Genomic DNA, 19,036 nt, shown 5'->3' with positions numbered 1-19,036 from the left:
CATAGGGGCCATGAGGCCAGACTCATCCTGGCCTGGCCAAGCTGCATTTCTCTTGCCTTGCGGGTCATGTCTCCAAGATGGGAATCGCTGGAGTAGCAGGTATAGAGGGAAGGCCATGGTATACCTAATAAAGTTGATGGAAGGCGCTCTGCAGCCGTAATGGTGAGCGAGGCGCTTGTTAATAACAGTAATAATCAAATAGCCGGTTCTTGATTTCCTGCTTCTTACTGTCTTGGCCCCAAGCAGCTATTTTCTAACAAATTAAAATCTACTCAACTTCCTTTCTGTCCCTGAGTAAAACTACCCTCAAAGCTCTTGCTGGCGACAGCAAGCCTTTTTAATAGACTTTTCCTTGTAGAACCGTGAGACATATGTCCAATTAGCAGAATAACTTCCCTTAAATATACAAATAAACTGTTGACTGATAATGGCGGGACATATGTGAGGCTAATTTAAGGCAGCGTGGTTCAGGATCTGGGGTACCGCCCCCTTCTCCAGTCTGTTTCCAGGCCTCTCCTTCCCTGCAGTTTCTTGCTAATGGAACAGAGCTTCATGCCCCACATGCTAGAGGACGAAGAGGGGCATCTCTGTGCTATGCCTGGTCACAGCACCAAGTACCTAAGCCACTCATTCATGTGGACAATTGTGCAGTTAATATTTAGTGAGCACCCACCACACCACGTGCCAGGCACTGTGTGAGGTGCTGGGTATGCAATGGCCTATTCTTGAGGGGACCAGAGATAACTATCAGTTGATGGAACTCAGAGCGTCCACTCTAGGAGGCCAAGGACTCAATCTGATTGCTTGCTGCTTTATCCACAACACTTGGGACAGCACTGGGCACACGCCAGGCTCACTAAGTACTTTGTAGATGTAGAGGATCAGGGAGGTTAGTAAACAACATAATGCCAGCTCTTGCTGAGTGCCCTAAAAGAGATAAAATGTGGTCATGGGATAAAAAGTGACTGAAGATGGGCTGGGGAAGGGCTCTCTGATGGGGGCTTTTCAGTTGAAATTGGAAAGTGATGAAAGAACCAGCAAGAAAAGAGCTGAGGGAAGACTGTTAGAGGAAGAGGCAGGGTGGGCTACATAATTTTCGGGGCCCACTGCAAAAGCAAAATGTGGGCCCCGGGGGGTGAGTAAATCAGCATCGTCTTCCTGTGGCCCTGCATCCTAACCTGCAGGAGTCTCTCAGGAGATGGCAACCTCTGTGCTGGGACATGTTGGAACCAGGATTGGGGGTGGTGAGAGGTCCCTGCCAAGTTGCCTGTTGAACTCGTGGTGGTGATGGGAGTCTGGGATAGGGAGAGAGACTGAATAATGTGTATGACCCCGACCCTTCCTATTGTTAATGTAAAAAAAACCCACTGAAACCTGTAAAGAATTTTTGTGAGTTTGTTTGAGCCAAACTGTCGACATATGCCTGGAAGTAGAACCTCAACGAATTGAGATAATGCTCTGGAGAATGGCGGGTTACATTTGTATTTATACATTGCAATCAAAGGGAATGGGGGGGTTACATTTGTATTTATACATTGCAATCAAAGGAAAGGGACGAAGGTGGGTTATATGAAAGCCATTGGTGATAGACTAGAGAGGCAGGAGAGCAGGGAGGGGAGGGGGATCCCTGGGATTAGATAAAAAGTAAAATGATGGACACATACTTAGGTGGGTACAGGAACAATTAACATGATAATGAAGGAATCTGTGGTATCTGCTTTGGGGCCCAACACATTAGGTTGTGCCCCAAGGGGTCCGGAAGAAGGGAAGTAACAAGTTACTCAGACATTTCAAGGGGTATGTTATCAAAGATGCAAAAAGACAGATAGGCTCAGTTAAGGTAAAGGTTGACCTTGTCAGTGAAGATACCGGCCTAGGGTGTAACTACCCACCATAACTGCTTTTAAAGTTTAATTTCAGACCATCCTTTGTGTTTACTTTAGGTCTCTGAGTTTGCAAGACTGCCATGCAGGCCTTCCTTGAGCCTGTCAGGTTAGCATGTGGCCCCTTTTGTCCACACTGTGTCTGCAACCTGGCACCCAGCGGAGATGAAGGGCAATGGCAGAGTGTTGGCCTCCCTCACCTGGGCAACCTGGTTGCCACCCTGGGTGGAAGGCAGCTGTGACTGTGGGGTGGAGGTGGTGGTGGGGGGCCAGGAGCCAGGGTCCTGGGGATGAGGAATGGGCAGTCCACTAGGGATTGGGACTTTGTGTGAGCTGAATCCCTCAGTGTGTCCTCCATTGTCCTATCAGGCTTCACTTGTAAAACACAAATTCAAAGATAAAATTAAGAATTTCAAGACAGCTACTGTATTAGTTTCCTATTGCTGCTGTAACAAAGGATCACAAGTTTAGTGACTTAAAACAATACAGATTTAAAAAACAAAACAAAACAAAAAAACAAAAGAGATCTATTCTCTTTCAGTTATGGAGATCAGAAGTCTGAAATGGTTCTCACTGGGCTAAATTGAACACATCAGCAGAGATTTGTTCCTCCCGGGGGCTACCTGTCTTTTGCAGCTTCTGAAGGCCATCTGTATTCCTTGACTGGTGGCACCTTTTCTCCATCTTTAAAGCCAGCAATGTCTGGGCAAGTCCTCACTCTGCCACCTCTCTGGTTCTTTTCCTGTGCGTCCCCTGTTCCACTTAACAGGACCATTGTGACCATACTGGGTGCGGGAAGGCACTGCTTGCTGATACTGTCACGAGAGTGCACCAAGGAACGCAGAAGGCCAGTGACCTTGGGCGTTAGCAGGGCTGAGGCTTGTTTGTGTTGAGATGGTGGTGGCTCAAGGCAATTCCCTAGCCTGATAATCCTTTTACTGTTTACCAAATTTTACCTTGGCTGTGTCTGTATGCATTGCTAAAGGGAAAAGGTGTATTCAAGTAAATAAAAGGCGGACCAGGCCAGAGGTTGGTGTGTCTCTTCAAGAAAGAGGCTCAGTCTGGCCCCCCATGCCTTCTAAATTCATATTTCTTGTATAGCATTTTCATTTGTGCATCGGCCCCTCCTTCAGATCCTGAATCCTGCCGCGAAGGTCACGGCAACTGGGACCACCTGGATAATCTGAGATAGCCCAAGGTCAGCTGATTAGCAACCTTAATTTCATCTGTGACCTTAATTCCCTTTTGCCATGTAAGGAACATACAGGTTCTGTGTCATGGCCATCTTTGTTGGAGGGGGAAGTTGGCATTATTCGGCCTTCCATATTAAATCATAAGTGTGGGGCTCAGTGGGGCCTCACTGGTCACATGCCCATGAAGCTGGCCCTGGGAAAAGGAAATTGTAAGCCTAAAATCCGTGAGATGGGAATCCTTGGCTTGTTCACAGACCCGAAAGGAGGCCAGCGTGATGGAGTAGGGTGAATGACAGGCCATGTGGTACAAAATGAGATGGGAGAGTCTGACTCAGGTTGAGAACACAGGAAAAATGAAGAGTTAGGAACAGCAGGCTGTAATCTGCCTTTGAATCTTAAAAACAAAATATATGAAAAATTTCAGATGCAATTAAAAAGTAGAGAGAATAATATGAAGAAAACCACATACCTGGCACCTAGATCTAAAACAGTGGTTCTCAACCTTTCTAACGCCGCGACCCTTTAATACAGTTCCTCATGTTGTGGTGACCCCCAACCATAAAATTATTTTCGTTGCTACTTCATAACTGTAATTTTGCTACTGTTATGAATCGTAATGTAAATATCTGTGTTTTCTGATGGTCTTAGGCTCTACAGCAGCGGCCCACAGGTTGAGAACCACTAGCAGGCTCGCCTAAGACCATCGGAAAACACAGATATTTACATTACGATTCATAACAGTAGCAAAATTACAGTTATGAAGTAGCAACGAAAATAATTTTATGGTTGGGGGTCACCACAACATGAGGAACTGTATTAAAGGGTCGCGGCGTTAGAAAGGTTGAGAACCACTGCTCTAAAAGATGTTGCTGTAATTAATGCTGAAGAATTTTAAATGATAGAAATCATGGCTTTTCTCCTTTCATTTCTGTGTGCATCTCTAACAATGGGTGTTTTCCTAAGTATTCATATCATTATCACCATGAACAAGAAAGTGGAGCTGACCACATGTCACATAATGAAATTAACAGGAGTTTTTTTTTTTTTTTTAAAAATATATTTTATTGATATTTTACAGAGAGGAAGGGAGAGGGATAGAGAGCTAGAAACATCGATCAGCTGCCTCCTGCACACCTCCCACTGGGGATGTGCCCGCAACCAAGGTACATGCCCCTGACCGGAATCGAACCCAGGACCCTTCAGTCCACAGGCCGACGCTCTATCCACTGAGCCAAACCGGCTTCGGCGAGGAGTTTTTTTTTTTTTTTTTTTTCCAACGTCATCTAATTCCTATGCATGTTCAGTTCCCCAAATGCCCTGCCTGTTGATCTTCACATTGCACCTGAGCTTTGTACCTATTCCCTCTTAGCATCAGGCCTCTTTCTCTGAACCTTGCTGAGTTTTGTTTTGTGTTCCTTCCCACCAGCCCCCAACATCTCCAGGCTGTGAGGAAGTGAAAGAGACTCCTGTTCCACACCCAGGCCCATGGCCTGGACAGAGACTATGGGGAAGGGAAGGGAAGGAAAGGGAAGGGAGGGGAGGGGAGAGAAGGAGAGGGAGGGGAAAGGGAGGGAAGCGAAGGGAAGGGAAGGGAAGAGGGCTGACTGCATGTTATTCTGCTTGTGGACTAACATTGGTTTTTCTTGTCTGTAATTGTCATTCTAGAAGTGCCATCATTCTTCCAACCGCAGAGTAACTGTTGAGAACAAATTAATAATGTATCTTCTCAGTGTGTATGATTAAGGGGCACATGGAGGGAAGGGTTCTCTTTAGTTTTTCTGGCAACTAGACTCCCAAATGGATGCTTTTCAGACTGAAGAGTGCGTGTCCTGGGCTCCTGTAGGCATCTGGGTTTGTCTGTATGGTGGCAGGCTTGCTCACTGGCAGGCAGAGTCACAAGTTGCCAGTAATATTATTAATCTCTTAAATTTTCAGCATGTGCGCTGTTTGCCGAGGGCCTGCACACTCACATCAGCTCATTCGTTGGGATTTCAGGGATGCTGGAACAACTTTCTTTCCTTAATACCTCCCTAAATCATTGCTGATGCTTGTAATTCCACCATTAGAGATTAATTCCTTTGGCCTAAAACTTGTTCCCTATCAAAATACACGTATTCTTGGCAGCTGTGTAGCATGTTTTATTCATTAAGCTTTCTCAGCCATTAGCAGCTACCCTCCCCAGATGCCCTCTCCTGCAACTTTCTTTTTGGATGGCCTTCTCTGAAACAGAACCTATATTTTGGAAACTATCCCATTCCACAGAATTCTACTCTCAGTTGCGGAGGCTGGGAAAACAGGCAGGTTATAGAAACTCCTGTCAAAGTGACAACGACAGAAAACAATTTCCTGCGTTACCACCTCTAGGGAGTATTTGCATTTGAACTGAAGTTTTCTGGATACACAATGCTTAATGCACAGGAACCTTTACCCCTTCATTCTGTCCTGTCAGCGGCCTTACCCTTAGCTCTCTCCTTTATTGGGCTCCCTGATTGAGGCAGAGGCGAGAGAGGGTCCTAGCTGGACCACCTTGAGAGTAGATCCAGTTTTTGTAACTCAGATTGGGCATTGGCTTGGAGTGGTGTTCATTGTGGGTAGCAATGAAAGTGGAGTGAACCACATGTAACATAATGTCCATTCTGCAGAAGCAAGATTGAGGTGTCAGGACAACTCCAGTTGGAATGGGGCTAGATTTGAAAAGGTCTTTAGAAGCTCAGTAAACACAGTTGTAGATTATTAGGGTCAGAAGACACCTTAGAAACAATCTAACTCTGGGCAAACAAGCATATTTCATTTGCCAACTCAAATGAAATATGCTTGTATTGATAAGTAGTGGTTGTCTTAGTGTAGAGTGGAGAATAAGTGAGTCTTCACTTGGGCTCAGTGACTGCATGTTGTGGTAGATTAGTGATGTCTGATGTGTGGTCATAGAGGAGAGACACGATGTCACCCACTTGCAATTCCTGATTCTGCTCCATCTCTTATTCACAAATGAGCCCGCTGAGATCCAGAGAGCTGGGATGATTTGATCAGGACTACACAAGTAGGGGCAGTAAGTTAGGGACAGAATTGGCCCACAATCCAGATCTCTTATGTCCTGGTTCAAAACCCTTTTTTCCTGACGTATCCAGGTATTCTAAGAAATGTTTCACTGTGGTTAAAGAGCATTGTGGTCTGGGAGCCAGTTTCTGGGTTCAGGTCCCAGCTTTGCCACTAGTTAGCTGGGTGCCTTGACCAAGTTATTTAACCTTTCTGAACCATAGCTCCTTCATCTGTAAAATAGGGGATAATAATTATGTCTATCTTATTGGGTGGTTGTGGAATTAAATGAGATATTACACATATAAAGTGTTCAGATTAGGGCTTAACACATAGTAAGTACTTAATAAATGTTAGTAACTTAGTTAAAGTGTTACTTTTTTTTTTAAATCCTCATTGAGGGCATGCTTTCATTGATTTTATTTATTTATTTATTTATTTTTATATAAATCTTTATTCAGATTATTACAATTATTTCTCCTTTTTCCCCCCATAGCTCCCCTCCACCCAGTTCCCAGCCCACCTTCTGCCCTTACCTCCCCGCCACTGTCCTCATCCATAGGTGTATGATTTTTGTCCAGTCTCTTCATGAACCCTCCATACCCCTTTCCCCCTGAGAATTATCAGTCCACTCCCTTTCTATGCCCCTGATTCTATTATATTCACCAGATTATTCTGTTCCTCAGGTTTTTAATTCACTTGATTTTTAGGTTCACTTGTTGATAGATATGTATTTGTTGTTCATAATTTTTCTCTTTACTTTTTTCTTCTTCCTCTTCTTTAAGAATACCTTTCAGCATTTCATATAATACTGGTTTGGTGGTGATGAACTCCTTCAGCTTTTTCTTGTCTGTGAAACTCTTTATCTGCCCTTCAGTTCTGAATGATAGCTTTGCTGGGTAGAGTAGTCTTGGTTGTAGGTTCTTGCTATTCATCACATTGAAAATTTCTTGCCACTCCTGTCTGGCCTGCATAGTTTCTGTTGAGAAATCAGCTGACAATCGTATGGGTGCTCCCTTGTAGGTAACTAACTGTTTTTCTCTTGCTGCTTTTAAGATTCTCTCTTTGTCTTTTGCTCTTGGCATTTTAATTATGATGTGTCTTGGTGTGGTCCTCTTTGGATTCCTTTTGTTTGGGGTTCTGTGGGCTTCCTGGACTTGTAAGTCTATTTCTTTCACCAGGTGGGGGAAGTTTTTAGTCATTATTTCTTCCAATAGGTTTTCAGTATCTTGCTCTCTCTCTTCTTCTGGCACCCCCATAATTCTGATGTTGGTACGCTTGAAGTTGTCCCAGAGGCTTCTTACACTATCTTCAACCTTTTGGATTTTTCTTTTTTTCTTTTTGCTTTTTTGGTTGAGTGTTTTTTGCTTCTTTGTATTTCAATTCTTTGACTTGATTTTTGTGTTCCTCTTGTCTGTTTTTGGGTCTCTGTATAATATTTTTTATTTCAGTCAGTGTATGTTTAATTTCCAGTTGGTCCTTTTTCATATCTTCGAGGGTCTCGTTATATTTATCGGCCTTTTCTAGGATATTCTTAAAAAGCCTTATAACCGTGGTTTTGAATTCTATATCCAGTCGTTTGTTTTCCTCCATTTCTTTCGTTTGTGATCTGATTCTTTGACGCCGCATTTTCACTGCTTCCCTGAGTTGGTAAGGTAGATTTGTGTGCTAGGTTTCCAATATGGCCCAGTGGGTCTGCCTCCCCAGTTAACCTGAGGTGGACACTCTTGGTGCACCCCTTTGTGGACTATGTGTACAGCCTTGTTGTAATTAAGTCTTGATTGTTGTTGGTATCACTGGGAAGAATTGACCTCCGGGCCAGTTGGCTGTAAGGATCAGCTGTGTCTATGCTGGGAGAAGCCCGTTGCTGGAGACAGCCCTATAGGATTAGACTTGCCAAATTGCAATAGCCTCTGTGCTCAGCTTGGATGGTGTGGAGTCTCAGTCTTGGCTTCCCATCAGCCTTGCCCTTGCGTGCATGTGCACGCCTTCAGACCTCTGCCTTCCCGGCTCCCGAGTCTCCGCCCGAGAGTCCAGACTCCCCCCACAAGAGCGTGGGTCCCCAGGGGCTCGCCTGGAACTGGGGCTCAATGCAGTCAGGAGCCTCTGACTTCCTTCCACTAGGGAAAGCCTGTGGCAACCTCCGCAGCCTTTGTGCGCACTGGCACGCGTGCGCTTTCAGTCCTCCGCCTTCCCCAGCTCCCGAGTCTCCGCCCGAGAGTCCAGATTCCCCCCACAAGAGCGTGGGTCCCCAGGGTCTCGCCTGGAACCGGGGTTCAGTGCAGTCAGAACTGGGGCCTAGTGCAGTCAGGAGCCTCCGACTCCCTTCCACTAGGGAAAGCCTGTGGCAACCTCCGCAGCCTTTGTGCGCACTGGCAGGCACGCGCCTTCAGACTTCTGCCTTCCCCAGCTCCCGAGTCTCCGCCCGAGAGTCCAGACTCCCCCCCGTAAGAGCGTGGGTCCTCAGGGGCTCGCCCGGGACTGCGGTTCAGTGCAGTCAGAATTGGGGTTCAGTGCGGTCGGGGGCTTCCTTCCCCCTTCCGCCAGAGAAAGTCAGCCAGGCTCTCAGCCGCCCTTCCTCTCTGCGTGCACAAAGACCCTTTGCCGTACCTCCAATTCTCTGTGAGCTTTTCTCTTTCCTTCTAGTTGTAGAATTTTCACTCAGCCAGCTTTCCTGTGGTTCTGGATGGTGTCCGTTCTGTCTTTTAGTTGTAGTTTTGAAATTGTTGTGCGGGGCAGCAGTTTAGGTGCTTACCTATGCCGCCATCTTGGTTTCTCTCCGCTTTCATTGATTTTAGAGAGGGAGAACAGGAGGTGGATGAGCGGGGGTAGGAGAGAGAGAGAGAGAGAGAGAGAGAGAGACATTGATGTGAGGTTGAAACATCGATTGATTGCTCCCCAGGGGATCAAACCCACAACCTGGGTATATGCCCTGGCTAGAATCTAACCTGTGAACTTTCGTTGTACAGCACCATATTCCAACCAACTGAGCCACACGGGTCAGGCTAAAATGTTACGTTTTTATTGCATTGTCCTTCTAGATTCTTGCTGGATATGGACACACAACCTTCCCATGGTCATGCCTCTCAGTGTCCTTCAGGGTTACCACTCAGCACGCACTTCTCTGCGTTCCCTGTGGAATGCTATGGGACTTCTGGGTTTGAAGTGTTCCTGGAATTGTAGTTTGGTGATGACGACTCTCACCGTATAATAGCCAAATGTGAAATGGTGCTGGGTCAGTAATGCCTGCACTTCTGGGGCAGCTTTTGTTGTTACACTTCATGCTCCACAGAAATTCGTCTTGGTTTGGAGTGTGCGATGCAGCCCTGGAGGCCTCTGTGACTCCCCAAGGAACAGCTGCCGAAAGGGGCCTTGGGGGCCATTTTGCCTGGTCTCCCCTCTGACGGGAACATCATTCTAGCGTCTTCCCTGAGAGTGTCACTGAACCCCTAAGCCATTGTGTTCCCCCCACCTCTGACCTAGTTTGGAGACTGGGCACCAACGGCCAGCTGGTGCCAGCCCCACCCCCTTATGCCCACCTCTCCTGTGGACCAGGGGGGAAAGGACTTGGAGCTGACTCCTGCATGATGAGTGGCCACCCTTTGCATTGTTTGACTTTGGGTCACAGTTCCGTTGCACCGTGGCCATGTCTGTGGTTGCTTCCCTGCTTTCCATTGTCTGGGCCAGAGCAGAGCTGATGAACATAGCCCCAGAGCTGTGGCATGGGCCGAGCCCCGTTATATCCAAGGGAGGCTCAGATACAGGGAGGATTGAGAGCCACGCAGGGTGCAACTCCTGGCTCTGCTGTTAGTTCTGGGACGGGGAAGGCAGTAGCATTGCCTGTGAGAGGGAGACGGGGTGGGGGTGGGGGTGGGGGCTGGAGGAGAGGAGAATGGGCCATCTTGGGGCTAGGAAGAGGGGAGGGGTGGGGAGGGAGGCCTGGGTCCTGGCTGAGGAGGGTTTTGACAGGTGAGAAGGGAAGAGAGTGGTGAGATTGTGGATCTGCCCGTGGATGGCACGGAAGGTGACTGATCACTGGGTGTGGGGAGGGATAGTGAGTGAGTGGGGAGATAAGTTACGAGGTGGGAGGGTGCCTGGGTTGCATCATGGGGGGCCTGGTAGGAGTTGAATGTCATACTGAAGGCAGTGGGGACTTTTGGAGGGTTATCACTGAAAGCTGTTTTCCGTTTTCCACTGTGACCAGTACCCTGTCCCTTCCTGACCCGCCTCCTTGGGCCTCATGGTCTGTGGTCTTGTCCAGTGTTTGCAGTGAGAGGCCTTATGCCTCCTAGGCCTCCCTCACTTCCTTCTCCCAGTGGTTCTCTGATCTTAGTTTATTTGTGCAACTGGTGCTTTCCAGGCCTCTGTATGTTCATGAATTTGTTCCTAATCTTCATGCTGTTAGCTGGCTTATTGGAACAGCTCCTGGGAGGCCAGACATGGCCAGGCGCCATGGCGGCCGTGTGGCCCAGCTGTTGGATATAGCTGAGGCTCAGCTGGGGCAGGAATGGGGGTTGTGAGCGTGTGGGGAGGGCAACACGGTGGGCCCATAGCAAGCACTGGCTGCCTGAATTTTTTTCTTTTAGTTCATGAGGAATGCTTAACAGTGTGTTTGGAGGGGCAGCAGATTTTAGTAGGAAGGGACAGGATTGGAATCAGAAGATAATGACTCAAACCCTGTATCTACTACTTATTGGCCGAATAACCCTGGCAAGGCCCCTAACTTTTCGGAGCCTCAATTCCTGCATCTGTGCAATGGAGAGAATGATAGTACCCACCTCAAGGCTCTTACCTGGATCAGGTGAGATGATGTGTGTCCAAGGTTTCATGCACTGTAAGTGACTGTGAATTTACTATGAGGACCATTGTCACAGCGTCTGACGAGCAAGATTTGTTCCCAGCAGCTTATATCGTATGCTGGTATAGTGAGCCAACAATTCAAATAGAAACTAGTGATTATGGAGAAGAGTATGTGAAAATTACAAATCAGGGACCTATTTATATTTGTATTGTGCTGACAAGTCATTTGGCAACTTAAGTTTGATTCTCATTTTAATATGAAATTATTAACTGAGCTTGGTGTTAGTAAAACGTAAGATGATAGGAAACACATGTACGTGGGCATTCACAGCCTGTATCATCTATTAATGAGCACATATAAATTGAATGAAGACAGGAATCTCTTGTTTAAAGGACTCAAGATGGATATTTATATAAAATATGTCTAAAATACTATAATTGATTTAAAAATAAACAATTTATATATTTTGGAATTAGATAGTGGTGTAGTCGCACAACTTAGTGAATATAGTAACCACTATTGAATTGTACACTTAAAAATGGTAAGTTTTATGGTATGTGAATCATATCTCAATTTTAAAAATAAAAAATAACTAAAGCAATAACTTTATTATAAAAAATTTAGAGTCAAGAAAAAATTACCTAGTCTTTTACCAGTTCAAACAGTATGATTTTGATATACTCTCTTCTAACCCTTTTCTATTATATCCATAATGTTCTGTTAATATAATGAACTGTTTTTCTCATTTACCATGTTATTATTAGCATTTTTACATGTTGCTACATAGTGTTCATTTAAAATGGCTACCTAATATGCCATTGTGTAACTGTTACACAATTTACTTAACTATTCTCTTTTTCATGTCTTGGATTATTTTCTTAGGAGAAATTTCTAAATGATAGATTTTATTTATATATATGAAAAGAAAGACAAACTGCAGACTGGGAGAAAATATTTTCAAGTCATATATTAAATAAAGTACTCGTATGTGGAATATTTAAAGAATTCCTACAACTTAATAATAAGAAACCAAACAATCCATTAAAAAATGGACAAAAGATTTGGGTAGACATTTCACCAAAGAAAATATAAAGATGGCAAATAAGCACATGAAAATATGCTCAACATAATTACTCTTAGGGAAACATAATGAAGTAACATTACACATGCATTAGAATGACTAAAATGAAAAAGACTATATAAGCTTTGGGAGGATGTGGAGGAACTCTACTCTGTTGATGGGAATTTAAAAATGGTACAGCCACTTCACAAAATTGTTTAATTTCTTAAAAAGTTAAACATATACCTATCAAACAGTTTGATCATTACATTCCTAAGTATTTACTCATGAGAAATGAAAGCATATGTTCATGTACATGAATGTTTATGACAGCTTTATTTATACTTAACAGATAAATGAATACATGAATTGTGATAGAGTCATACAATGGCATACTACTCAGTAAGGAAAAAATATCCCATTTTATCTCTTTGTTTTGGCTTACGAGCTATAATTATTTTTGTTATTTTAGTGGTTATGTTAGTTTATAGCATAGTTTTTACATGTCACTGTCTACATTCAAATGACATTATATTACTTCACAGAATATAAGAGTCTTACAATAGTATACTTTCTTCCAATCTTTATGATGCAATACATTTTTTTATAATTTCTTTATTGATTAAGGTATTACATATGTGTCCTTATTCCCCCATTACCCCCCACCTCCCATTCATGCCCCCACCCCCCTGATGCAATACATTTTGCTTTTATATGTATTATAAACTTTACATTACATTGTTTCTGTTTAAGTGATTACCTTTAAAGAGACAGAATATTAAAAAAAAATCCTCTTGTATAGTTACCCATGTGTGATGTTAGGGGGTAGATGGTATTTACAACCATTATCCTGAATGAGATCCCTGAGGGAATATACCTAGAATATTGTATTTATCATGTTTTTCCCCCTGTATTTTTTGGTCCTTTGACATCCGGGGCCTTGTTGACACTGGAAGAACTAATTTATAGAGATAGCAAGCACCTCACCTGGAAGCATGCCTTTCATAGGCACACCACCCAGTTCAGAGCCCATGCCACCAACCACCTCCTTTATTGAGCAGTTATTCTCTGGGACACTATCCACCTGCCCCACCTACGCCAGGGCCAGGTACCAAACAATTAGGGACATGCCCTGTCCTCCCAGGCCTACTGCAGTTATTCAATCTAGTCAATCCTAAGCTTGCTTACTCTCCCTCACCTATTCTTTCCCACGGAATCTACAATAAAAGCTCTTGCCCACATTTTCTCCTCCCTCCCGTACTCTCAGCCAACCCTAGTGCTTCCCCGTTGGCCCTGCATGGCCTGCCACGCCTCCTGCTGCTGGGAACTGTGAGTGAAACTTCTAACTTTGTGACAGCCGTTTCTGTGTCTGTCTTGCTGTATCTCATTAAAACAAGTCCTCGGTACCCTTACAACAAACAGTACAGCAATGCCGGCTCTGGCTGCCTGGAGTACCTCATTTAACTTTCCCAGGAACGCTATGGATATAGCTGAGAAGAGAGAGAGAGGACACTCCAAGGAGTGGTCAGTCTCCTTCAAAACGTTTAGAAACTGCAACCTATTCCTCCCCTCCCCCTAAGACATGATGAATTTTACTTTGTTGCCTAAATGACAATTTAAAGCAAAGGGTGACATCAGAAAAGAGACCTTCCAGGCAGTCCTGGACTGATTTCTTGGGATGAGCGGGGAGTTACAATTCCATGTTCATGATGAAAACACACATGTGGATCATAGTGTCCTATAATATTAGGGAGGAGGTGCTGGAGTCCTCCCTCTGCACCAAAGTCCGCGTGGCAGAGTCTTGTACATTTAAAGCTGAAAAAAAAAAAAAAAATCAGCTGGACTTTTCTGTTTCCAGAAGATGTTGAAGAAGGGATGATTAAAAAAATATATATATATCTCCCCCATTATTGATATAATATACATTAATTTAAAGAAATTTGGAAAATACTGAAAAACCTATAAAGAAGGAAAAATACACATGTAATCTCACAGCCCAGAGATGCCACTGTTAATATATCAAGTGTATTTCCTTCGGGTCTTGAGTTTTTGACTAGAAGAATTAATCAAAGGTCCTTCTCTGTTTTGGGATCTGTCACCTTTTCCTTCACTGACTCTTCCTGTGTGTGTGGGGTGTGTATATATGTGTGTCTGACTGTCTCTTTCCGCTCTGTTCACACTCACCCCTAAATCCCATTGGGGATATTGCCCCATTCTGATGGGGAGCCCCGTTGATTCATTCTGACTTTGGTAACTTTCTGCCAAGGTTGGGGGCCGAGACCCTTGCTCTTGGGATTTAGACACAAGTCAAGAATTGCCCTCCTTAGGCCTTTGCTCTATCCCTCCCAATCAATAACTAATCAACAGTGAGTTGATCTTATTAGCTATTCACTGTCCCCTCCCAAACCCCAAACCAAGTTGACTAATGAGAGTGTTTTTAATTAATGTAAGGCAGATTAAAACTCATTACAGCAAGGTTATTGGTAATGAGATAATCATAAGGCAAGTTATTGAGCTGGGAGTAAAAATGAAGTTGGAGGAGGGGCAGGGAGACCAGGCCAGCTGTTTCTGCCATTTTTTGGGCAGGGATGGGTGGGGGAGTGGGGGCCTGCCGTGAGGATACGCTGCAGTGACACACCCAAACCAGTCAGTGAAGCCAGGTGCTGGGTAAGGGCAGCACTCAGCTCTAATGAGCAAAGGGTGGTCAGTATTAGGGTAGTAGCAGAAGTAGGGAGATCTTTGGGGAAGAGAACCTGAAATTGGTGTATTTAGAATAGGCCTCAATAGCTATTCTTATGCACGGATGCTTTGCAATTTAGATGACACAGCTTGAAATTAACTATTATTTCTGTCTATTAGATTGTGGTCCAGACTTGTTCAACTGAACGAAGTATAGAGAATAGATGGGCCTCAAGTTATTTATTTTTTTAAATTTCATCTTTCAAGGAAGATTGATTCCCTTCCTCCCTGCCACGCCCCCATCTCTTTTTATTCTTTTTTTTTTTTTTTTTCCTGCAAAAAGCTTTATTGTTTCATTTGGTCTAATGCATGGGAGAGGGCTCCAGGGTGGTTAAAAGAATGGCTAGTAGTTTTGGGAAGAGGCTCAGTTAAAAGTCAGAGACACCAGGGGGATGCAGGGGGGTGGGGGGGGGGGTGGGCGCCTCTGAAAGGCCTCTGGGCTCCAAAGGCAACTAGTCGTGTTTGAGGGTGAGCCTTTCGAAAAGATACTCGCCCAGCTCAGCCTGGGGGCTGGCCAGCCTGCGGATGTTAGTCAAGTGTCGCCCATCTTCTTGATCAGTTTCACCTCCTCATCCAGGAAGTGGTTCTCCAGGATGTCGCAGACATGAGGGTCTGCACGGGTAGAAGCCAGGGCATGCAGCTCCAAAAGGGTCTGGTTCAGGCGCTTCTCCAAGGCCAGGGCGGCTTCCATGGTGTCCTGAGTTTTGGCCCAGTCATCCTGTGAAGGTTTCTGCACATCCTGGAAGAGAATGCAGCCGCCTCGCTTGTTTTGCAACTTTAAGAAATGCTCCGCGCTCTCGTGCTTCTTCTCCGCCAACTCGTGGAAGAAGTGGCCCACACCCTCCAGAGCCACATCATCACGGTCGAAATAGTAGCCCAGAGAGAAGTAGGTGTGGGAGGCCTGCAGATGCAGGTTGGCCAGGCGGTTGACCGCAGCCTCCACCTCAGTGGAATAATTCTGACGAATTTGGGAGCTCATGGTTGTTCAGCAATGAAGGGTTAAGGTAGAAAAAAAACACTGGTGTGTTGGCTGGTCCTGGAGGTGATTCTGAAAGTGGTGACTGGATGAGACTCAGGAGAGTGGCCGGAGGCTGGAAGAACGGATGTCCCTGGGTCTGTTCCGTCCAAACACTGTTGAAGCAAGAGACAGATCCGGGACCTCCGAGTGCGCTGCCTTTTTATTCATTTATTGAGCACTGATTATATATACGCTGGGGCCTGTGCTAAGCTTTTTTATGCATTGCTTCATTTGGTCAACACAGTTATCACGTTTCTCTTTTACTGATGAGGAAACTGAGGCTCCAAGGTTTAGTAACTTGGCCGTCGTTATATGGCAAGTCAGTAGGAAATCAGGATTTGAACCCAGGTCTTTTTGATTCCATAGCCAGAACTATTAATCATTATGTTTTATGATCCCCTCTTATTGTATTCAAGACCAGCTCCAGCTTGCATTGGACTTTTATACCGCCTGTACTTGATTCAAGTTCCATGGCCACCCTGGTGACCTCTCCAGCACCCGTCAGACCTGGGAGAGCTCGGCAGTACTTTTCCTGCCTGCCATTGGTGATTCTAGTTTTATGGGTGCATGTGCACCTCTCAGTCTACATTGTAAGCCCTTGGCCCATGAGGACCCTGGTTGTACTTCCTTGCCTCCCCACAATGCTTGTACACAGAGAAATTCAGTTGATGCCTCTTCCTGGCCCCTGGGTAAGCACACCAAATGGTTCACCAAATACTGGCTCTGGGACCTTGGGAATGTCACTGAACATCTCTGGGATTATTTTTTCATCCTTAAAGATACGTATTAAGATCATTTTACAGAGCTGTTGTACAGATTTAAAAATGATAACCACCACCACAACCTATATTTGAATGTTTACTGTAGGCCAGAAATAGTACTTAGAAGGGGGCACTAAATAAATGATTATTTAAGTGTTGGCGAGGATGTGGAGAAAAGGGAAATCTTGTGCACTGTTGGTAGGAATGTAAATTGGTGCAACCACTATGGAAAACAGTATGGAAGTTCCTAAAAAAATTTAAAATAGAACTACCTATGACCCAGCAATTTTATTTCTTGGTATTTATAGGAAGAAAATGAAAACTCTGATTTGAAAAGATGTAGGCATCCCTATGTTCATTGAAGGATTATTTATAATAGCCAAGATATGGAAACAACCTAAGTGTCCATGGATGGATAAATGGTTAAAGAAAATGTGGTACATAAACACAATGGAATATTACTCAGCCATAAAAAAGAATGAAATCTTGCCATTTGCACTAACATGGATGGTGAGGGCATTATGCTAAGTGAAATAAGTCAGACACAGAGAGACAAATACAGTATGATCTCTTTTATGTGTAGAATCAAAACAAAACAAAACAAAACAAAACCAAGCTTACAGATACAGAGAACAACTTGGAGGTTGCAAGAGGCAAGGGTGGGAGAAATGGGTAACATTTTTTTTTAGTTTAAATGAATAATAATTTTAAAAATGATTATTTATTTATTGTAGTTGTTACTAATTTATAAACCTGAGCTGTCCAATATGGTAGCCACTAGCCACGTGTGGCAATTTTAACGTAAATGATTTAAATTTGAATAAAATGAAAAATTCAGTTCCTCAATCATACTAGCTACATTTTAAGTGCTCAGTGGCCACTGTGGCCATGGAGCTAGTGGCCGCATATTGGACAGTGCAGGTACAGAACACCTGCATCATTGCAGAACGTTCTGTTGAACGGAACTGTTATAAATTGACTTTCATTTACCTGCATGTCCCTCCTGGTATGTATGCCTGTGTAAGTGCTCAGAGAGATGCGTAGTTTGAAGGACCAGATTCAAGGGGATGCAGAGGTCGGGAGATCCTGGAAGCTGTGCCTCTCACTGAGCACACTCGCAGGGTCAGGGACCGGATTCTGAGTAGGAGAGAATGCCTGTATGTTTCCTGCTCCCAGCAGGCTTAGCCCTTTAAGGTACCAAATTAAATGATGCCAAAAGGGGGGGTTTGCACTGAGCCAGTAGTTTCTTAAAATGCTGAGTGGTACCTGCCTTCTGATCCCAAAGGACAGTGAAGCTGCAGGAGCCGGAGCTGGAAAGGACCCTGGAGAGCAGAGGGCCTGCTCTGCTACTCAGAATGGTGTCTTTTGGCCTTAAAAGAGCATTTTAATTTTTTGGTGAGTGGCAGTGTCCCTCACCCTCATGTGACTGTGTGTGTTTATTTAGAAGCTGGTTGAAGGTGATTTTGGGGCCTCTTTAGTTGAAATATGAGTAGCAAGTAGATGCTGACTCATTTCCATGGATGATGGCTTTGTGAGTGTATGACCTATAGTCACCATCAACCTACACTATGACACATGCAGGGCTTGCCCTGAGGTACACCGAGTGCACAGGGGACACACATGATTTATCCTAATGGCGGATGTGCCAAGTATCTGGTGAGTCAGTAGACTGGCCTTCCTGGGCTTGTGTCACCAGAGATGGCCGAGATGGCCCACGCGGAGCATTACCTAGACACCGTCCTGAAGGTGACCATCACTTTGTGCCAAGAGACACCCTACCTGAGACTCTTATGCCACAGATGAGGGGCAGCAGAACCCTGGCTCTGTTCCCTGGTGGGAAGGCTTGCAGGGTGACACTGATGTTTTCTGAGGGCTGCCAGAGGCAGACAAATGCAGATGTGCATTGTCAAAAGAAAATGGTAGAAGTGTTCAATACACATGCGTACACGTACACACACATGCATGCACACAGATACACATGCACACACATACACATGGATGCACCCACATCCTTACATAGAAACCCACACACATCCACACAAACACACACACTATACACATGAATACACACACACAGATGCATGTGGTTATGTTCTCTCATTCTGAAATGCCCTCCTTTTTTACCCTAATCTATTCAAATTCAATTCCAGGGGCTAACCTTTTATATAAGCCAGAGTCTAGTCATGCCAATAATTTGGGGAAAATTTAATAAAAAGGATCATTAACTAGTAAAAGGTAATTTACTCCTAAAAGGAGTAAAAGAAGATTCTAAGGGTACAGAAGTAGCAAATGCACAGAGCAGCTGCTCCCTCTAGGGTCAAGGGTAGTGAACCAGGATAAAACTGAAGACTCAGCCCAGGGCTTCCCACCTGCAAGGCTGAGCTGCCTGGGTGGTGAGGAGATGTGGTGGAAGGCGTGGCCCATGGGGGCAGCCTGCCTGGTGGCAGAGAAATTGGCTGGAGCTTATGTGCAGGAAAGGCCTGCTGGGTAGTCAGAACACTCGCTGGAGGGTGTGGGTCTGAGCTGGTCCATGGGAGGAGCCCAC

General features: G+C 44.8%; 2 protein-coding genes across 5 annotated transcripts in view; one reads left to right on the top strand and one right to left on the bottom strand.

Annotated features, from left to right (window-relative positions):
* The window catches only part of ADCK1 (aarF domain containing kinase 1), a 121,474-nt gene that overhangs the window by 19,594 nt on the left and 82,844 nt on the right, over positions 1-19,036 (top strand). The gene's annotated exons all lie outside the window — the stretch shown is intronic.
* Positions 15,245-15,691, bottom strand: LOC308245597 (ferritin light chain-like; the record flags this gene model as incomplete). Its single annotated transcript, XM_080663113.1, has 1 exon — positions 15,245-15,691. The coding sequence occupies one exon, from the start codon at positions 15,689-15,691 to the stop codon at positions 15,245-15,247; it is 447 nt and encodes a 148-aa protein (XP_080519239.1).

This window comes from Plecotus auritus, assembly GCF_963455305.1.
Source record: "Plecotus auritus genome assembly, chromosome: 1".
NCBI lineage: Eukaryota > Metazoa > Chordata > Mammalia > Chiroptera > Vespertilionidae > Plecotus > Plecotus auritus.
Note: the sequence above shows the minus strand (reverse complement) of the source record. Positions and strands in the feature narration are given on the sequence as shown.